Raw genomic sequence first — 7267 nt, forward strand, 5'->3', positions numbered from 1 at the left:
GACTAAATATTGCAGTGCACTATCAAATTAGGAAATTTAACAGACAGCAGAACTTTACACTCCCACCTTAAATTTTCATAATTTTCAACATGATTGGCGCTAGCACATATCATTTGATTTGACTGGTAAAAGTTTAATCAATTTCACAACTGGTCTGATTAGAAATTTTCCAGATTTTTTTGCCTGTACACGGTTGCCTAACAGTACTTTAGCTGAGCGTATTTGTCCATCTTGAGATGTGTAACAATCAGAAACTCAGCCTTTTAACCAGACATTTCTTGTTGTTTGGTCATCTTTGATTAATACGATGTCACCTACTGCTATATTATTTGTTGTCTTGTGACCCACTTTTGACGAGAATGCAGTTGGGATAAGTATTCTGTCTTCCATCTTTTCCAGAATACATTAGCAATGAGTTGAACCGCAAGCCAGCGCTTGCGGCTGTACATATCGAACTCATCAAAGCTTCCAGGGGGTGGTAGGGTAACATCAGATTTCATAGTCAGAAGCATGTTAGGACTTAGAGGCATGTCTTCTTCAGTAACCACAGATAGTGGTCTGGAGTTTATGATGGCCATGACTTCGTACATCAAGGTGCGAAGGTGGCTTGTGTCAAGCCTATCACTATGAGACTTCAAAAGAGACTGAAGGACATTTCTAGCAGTTCGGATCATACGTTCCCAAACGCCACCCATGTGACTGGCGCTGGGAGGATTGAGTTTAAACTCAAGCACGCCTTTTTCTGTTAAATCTTGAACAGCTCCAACAAGGTTGGCGCCCTGGTCACACCAGATTTTTCTAATAGGTCCGCGAATGGCTATAACGTTTCGAATTCCGTTTACAAAGGCTGTTGTGCTCATATCGTCCAAAACTTCAAGGTGCACTGCTCTGCTTGCGAGGCATGTTACCATGAGTCCATATCGTTTTAGCTCTGTCCTTCTATCTTTGACCATGAATGGTCCAAAACAATCGATCCCACAATAGCTGAAGGGAGGCGATTGGCTAGATCTTTCATGAGGAAGTGAGGCCATTTGGGGTGTTGGAGGTTTAGCTCGGTGGGATCGACAAGTAATACACTGGTGTATCAAAGAGGCTATTATACTTCTGGCACCTATTATCCAGTACCCAAAAGATCTCATCTTGGCCAATGTGAAGCATCTTCCTTGATGGGCCACTTGCTCATGAAGATGCTGAAGAAGAAGGCGAGTAAAATGCCCACTTTTGGGCAGCAGAATTGGATGTTTCTCAGAAAAACTGAGAGCTGTGCTGCGATTGAGGCGGCCTCCTATTCTCATTACTCCATTTTTATCCAGGAAAGGGTTCAGGTTGAAAACTGTACTCTTTGGATTTAGTGGCTGCTCTTTTGTCAGAGATTGCACTTCTGGAAAATGCTCAGCTTGTATGCATTTAACTATGTACAGGAGTGGTGCGTTAATTGGCAGTTGAGTGCCCTTTAACTTGGCTACTCTATTGAGAAAGAATTTAGTGACTTTGATAGCTTTATTCCAACTAGAGAATCGCTGTAGTCGCTGATAGAGAGTTTGACTGGGACTAGAAATCGTTTGGACACAAAGGGATTTGACTTCAGGGTCATCAAGTTTTACTTCGGGTGTCAACTGATCAGGAAATTGCATAGGTTCCTTCCAGAGAAAATTTGGACCTGTAAGCCAGTTAGATTTTAACAGCTGAGTGATAGTCAGGCCTCTTGAAGTGTGATCGGCAGGGTTTTGATCTGTAGGGACATAGCGCCAATTTTCAGGACTTGAATTGTCTCTCACCTGTTGAACTCTATTAGTCACATAGAGATGAAACTTTTTAGTTGAGTTTTTAATGTACCCAAGAACAATTTGAGAATCTGTCCAAAAGGTTTCTGTGGTATCAGTCTCTAGCTCAGATTTAATAAATCTGGACACTTTAGCTGCGGTAACCGCTGCTTGCAGTTCCATGCGCGGAATGGTTATTGGCTTGATTGGTGCTACTCTGCTCTTGCTCATTACAAGTGAACAATTTACTTGTCCTTGTGTGTTTACTAGTCTGAGATAACTAACCTCACCGTAACCACGAGTACTTGCATCACAGAAGTGATGTAGCTCAGCCTTAAAGATGTCGCCAAAGTCTGTCGGTTGATAACATCTTTGGATGCTTATGTTTGTCAAGTCTGGAATAGAAGCTTTCCATTCCTTCCATAGTGACAATAAATCACCTGTCAGGGGATCATCCCAAGAAGCTGAACTTCTACACATATCCTGTAGAATGTTTTTGCCAATTAAATATATGGCGAGAGGAATCCAAGAGGGTCAAAGATTGAGGCCACCGTAGATAGTACACCCCGTCGGGTGTCTGGTTTTGTAGCAGTGTCATGGTGAAAGGTAAAATTATCCTTTTCAGTGTCCCATAGAATACCAAGTGATCGCTCTTGGGGAAGCGGATCAAAAGATAGGTCAAGACTAGCAAGGGCAAGGGCGCACTCACTTCTTGGAAGTTGTGACATCACTTCACAGCTGTTGGACGCTATTTTGTGAAGTCTTAACTGGCCGGCAGCACATAGTTCACGTGTCTCATGAATGAGAGAAACTGCTTCAGCCTCATTGAAGACACTTGTGATACTTGACACATACGTATCAAGTAACATTAATAGAAGTAATATTTACATCTTTGCATACCAATAGACCTACCTAGAAAAGTTTGCACAATGTGTTGAAAATATAGCACTACACAAAGATGATAAGCCTAACCAACCTACAAGCAAACAAACCAGTTGAAGTGGCACAATGGGCAATGACATGAGTTGCTTACAAAGACTACGATTTTCTTCAAACCTATGAATTCTTAATCTTTTAGAATATTCCTTTACACTAAGTGACAGCTTCTACTTTTACTAGTGGCGTCACACCAATTCCAAATGCTAACTGTATTGATCTAGATGTGAGCAGGGCTGAAAAAACTGGCCAACTCCTGCTATATTCTCTGGCTAGAAAGAAGGAAGAGAAAAAAGCTGAGGAAGGTGAAGATGAGGAGTTTGATGATGAGGATTTTTTTCTAACTCAAATTTGATGACTGTATCAATGTTCTTGACCGATGTAGAAGTAGTGGGAAGTAGAAGTAGTGATGGCATAACCCTAATCTCAGTTAAAAACAGAGGAGGATTGGTGACTCCATTGATCGGCCGAATATGTATTGCTGCAGAAAAGTGCCTACGTTCACACATGGAGAGCTATGTTATCACGCAGAGAGTGATTAAACAAGTAACATCACAGGCAATAACATATGTCTTATTAAATAACCTCAATCAAAGTTTTACATGCACAGTGCATGCCAACAATCTACTCAAAACTAAAGTAAATTGCTATATTAAAATCAGAATACACTATGCCGCTTCAAAGCAGGAATCTAGTTCAACCAACCTTAGACAAAAACTAACTCGTCTAGTTATTTTCAGTCATGTATAATGGGTGCTCAATACAGTGGTCCAGCGTAACTGCTTCTAAATCTCATTTGATTCATTAGTTTGTTATTAAATTAATTTCTATTTGGTCGCTCTTTGTATTATCGATGATTATGATTATCAATGTATTATCAAAAGACCATGCGTACTGGGATCAAGTCCAGGGACAAATTTACAGTTCTCCCTCCATGATTTTGGGGAAGATCATGAAGAGCGAATTGTAAATTATTTTATTTGTAACCTTCCATGTGACTGTATTAAAAAATATTAAATTTGCAGTATGCAGCTGTTGAGTTATGAACTAAATCTAAGATTTAATATATTTCCTTGCTAAAATTTCCTTTTAAACAGTAGCACACATGTAATCTCACTCAATAATACACTAGGCACAAAACTATTCAAAAACCATGTTGTCACATAGAGGTGGAACGAGACACGAGACGTCTCGAGTATCGGCCTGTCTCGTCTCGTATCGGTCTCATCTCGACTTAACTATTGCCAAACTCAAGACAGGAAATAGAACTAAAGCGCCTGCGCACGGTTGTTAAAACATGGCTTCTTGCGGTAGCAACAACTCCATATATTGTAATGGACTGCCTTTAAAGTTATACCCGATCCGTTACTACCTGTTGTTATTGATTATGTTGGCCACTGAGTCTAATCATGTAGTCTGGACAACGGCCCTGTTATATTTTAGTTCAGTTCTGTGTCCTTAAAACAGATACCGGGTCGTATCTAATTACTTTTCGGATAATCCAATTTAATAAATAAGACTTTTGCGGGTAAATTGTCTGTATTTTATCGTATCGTGTCTAAACACCAACTGTCCTTCATAAAATTCGGGCCTCTTTTACGTATATATACTACCAATTGCGGGTAAAACTTGCCCGGACACGGAGAAATGAACGAAAGGCCGTGTCGACCATAGTCCGTGTTCGGTTAACAATGACGTTTTGTTAGCTCAATATAAGAATATACATGTGCATGTATACAGTAATTAATATAATTTCATGAGTACAATTTAAATATAGTTCACATACTACAGTTAATACACAAACAAAACTTAACATTAATGAAACGATAAGAATGAAAGTGTTATCGTGTGTTCTTTTAGTTGCGATATTTCTTTGTAGAGCGACGGCTATCGGTTTCATTGCACATTACATTAAAAAGTAAGAACTATTCAATAGATGGTAAAAATATACATGTACAAAGCAATATGTTTATAATAATTATGATCAATCAAGCTCAAAATTCTTAGAATATATAACTTCGGTATTTTAGAGCTGTTTGTGTCACTTTTGTTTACAAAAACTACATGCATATCACTATTAAAATGTTGTATTTAAATCGTTTACACCAGGTGAAAATTCAATTTAAAAATAGTTTTATTAATTTTATATATACCAAGTAGCTAGTACTTGTGTAGTGAAATCATCACCAAATGCTCATTATTTTACTGTCTCGTGTCTCGAATTTTTACAAGACAGTGTCTCGAGTCTCGTCTCGAACTTAAAAAAAACCTGTCTTGTTCCACCTCTATTGTCACATCCCTCTTTAATTAGCGGAAATTGCAAATTTACAAGTGCTGCAACCAGCTGAACAATAAACCGGGATAACAACGTAAATAAGGGGGAATGAAACTTAAAATTTTAAAGTCTTTCAGTCTTGCATTGGCTCTTTCCACATGTATTCGACATCTGGCTATTGCCTTTGTAGCCTTTGCCTCGCTCTCAGTAAAGATTCCATTATTCAGGAATGGTAGGCTGTTTACAGAAACTCCTCGTGGTACAATATCTTGAATAAGAAATCCTTTGTCTGCAAGTATCATATCCCCAGGAGTTAAGTGATTGAAAAGGCCGGACTCTTGCACAATGGCTTTGTCTGAAATAGAACTTGGGTAGAGCTCGCTTACATATGTGAGGACTGTATTTGGTGCAACACCAACAAGGACTTTAAATGAATTCATTCCACAGTAAGACGCATAGTTTGCATTTTGCTGACTCATTAGTCCGGGAGCTGCAACCTCAATACTAGTGCAGTCTAAGACAATCCGGCAAAAACCATACTGATCAAAAAAAGCTGGTGCAGATAGTTTGTTTTTGTCTCGTTAAGGAATAGATGTCATAATGTCCTTAAATAAAACGACATGTAACATGTGAGTAAATGTTGAAATAATGTTTGCAATTGCAGCTACACTGCAATTAAATAGTTGAGCCAAATGCAGGTTGTGCAGTTCTGTTTTACTTTCATTAAAGTAATGAAAATCTGGTCTTAAAAACTGATAGATGCAACCGTCCAGCCAGCAAAATAAATAATTCAATCTTTAAACCTCAAAGCATATCTCAAAACAATTTCAAATACTTCCTTTGTAGGAAGCCCAGTTTCCATTATGACAACATCTCCTGACAGTTCTCCCACAGTGTAACACTTGTTTTTGTACTGGATCTGTTCCTGTGCATTTTTTAGATCTCTGTTCACTAGGTCAAATTCTGCCTCCAGAAAAACCTCCCGTGTTGTTTTTGCTTTTGTTCCCAGTGGATAGCGCCTCATTTTTGTGAGCGTCCTCAATCATCTCAGTCAGAGTAGTTCCCAATAAGGCAGTCTCAGTTTTTTTTTCTTTCGGAGGGGACCCTCTTTGTTCAGGAAATAATTTTTCCATATTTCGCTCAAAAATCTCTGGGCCATTGAACTATTTACCATTTCTAAAGTGGCAGCTACATACAGTGGAGTATTAATTATTCATTTTATCTTCTCGTCTTCGAAAGGAGCAAACATAAACTACTTTATCAGATGTAACAGCATTCATAAAATAGTAAACATGACCCACAAACTAAGGTGAACCGAAATATCAAGCGAATTAGCTCAAAATTGATATACTTTATTATTAAAATTTAATAATTTATTTACTACAACCTTTTTATTAAAAGGACTCTTATGAATATTTTTACCAACTTTATCAGACGAATCCATCCATTGTGTTCGTTTGTTGCCTTTTCAGGCCTTGAAAATGCGAAGAGCTGGCAAGTATGGCTCTCCGACGCATGGTTACACGTCAGAGCAAAGCAGTAAACCATTCATGACCTTTTCACCCTTTTTATGACAAAAAAAACATTTATTGTGCCAGCTTAATTAACTCTCCAACCAGAGATCTATTTCTTGAGTGATTTTAAATGATACAATAATAATTTAAGTGCTTCGATCTTTCAACAAATAAAAGCGTGACCTACGCGCTTCTGATCGTTTGCATTGTTTAGAACTGAGTTTTTTGGCGCCATGGTAACATGGCGTCACACTTTAGGACTCTATTAATAATAATATAATAATTATAATAGTATATTCAGTTGTTTTTAGTATATTATAGATATAGTATATGGCATCATTTATTATAGACAATATCATTTTGTATAGCCAGAGACTTGTACAACATATTTAGTCGTGAGCTCACAAAGGATATTTTGTGAGAAAAGATTGATGAAATTGTTGTGGAAAGAGTAACATGAAACATAAATGATCTTTTTGATTTATGTAAGTTAGCTAGCTAGTAGCATCTTAGGTTGAGGATTACTAAAAGATTCACTTCATAATTTTACTGCTCCTAGTTTTTGAGTTATGGCCAATAGTGTACAATTAGTTGCAGGATTGTCAAAACTTCGCGCATCATTATGGAAATTCAAACACCGTGATGGGAATTCCAACATCATCTGAAGGGCATGACCACTTACAACAACAACTGTAGGCCACTGTAAAAACAAACATTGCACAAATAATAAGGCAAAAACCGGCAATAAACACAACTAGCCAATGACCCGACGACATTGA

The 7267-nt window shown here is 38.0% G+C and overlaps 1 protein-coding gene and 1 pseudogene across 1 annotated transcript; both read right to left on the bottom strand.

Moving 5' to 3' along the window:
* Nucleotides 1–320: 320 nt before the first annotated feature.
* LOC137402425 (uncharacterized) lies at nt 321–1946 on the bottom strand. The gene has a single exon (XM_068088924.1). The coding sequence runs from the start codon at nt 1944–1946 to the stop codon at nt 321–323; it is 1626 nt and encodes a 541-aa protein (XP_067945025.1).
* A 2950-nt stretch (nt 1947–4896) lies between these two features.
* On the bottom strand, nt 4897–5755 carry LOC137402426 (uncharacterized; annotated as a pseudogene).
* Between the last annotated feature and the right edge of the window lie 1512 nt (nt 5756–7267).

Source organism: Watersipora subatra, chromosome 8, assembly GCF_963576615.1.
Source record: "Watersipora subatra chromosome 8, tzWatSuba1.1, whole genome shotgun sequence".
NCBI lineage: Eukaryota > Metazoa > Bryozoa > Gymnolaemata > Cheilostomatida > Watersiporidae > Watersipora > Watersipora subatra.

Bases quoted from the DNA above. Each gene is read 5' to 3' on its own strand.
- LOC137402425 (XM_068088924.1), bottom strand. From the start codon at position 1,946: ATGGAACTGCAAGCAGCGGTTACCGCAGCTAAAGTGTCCAGATTTATT.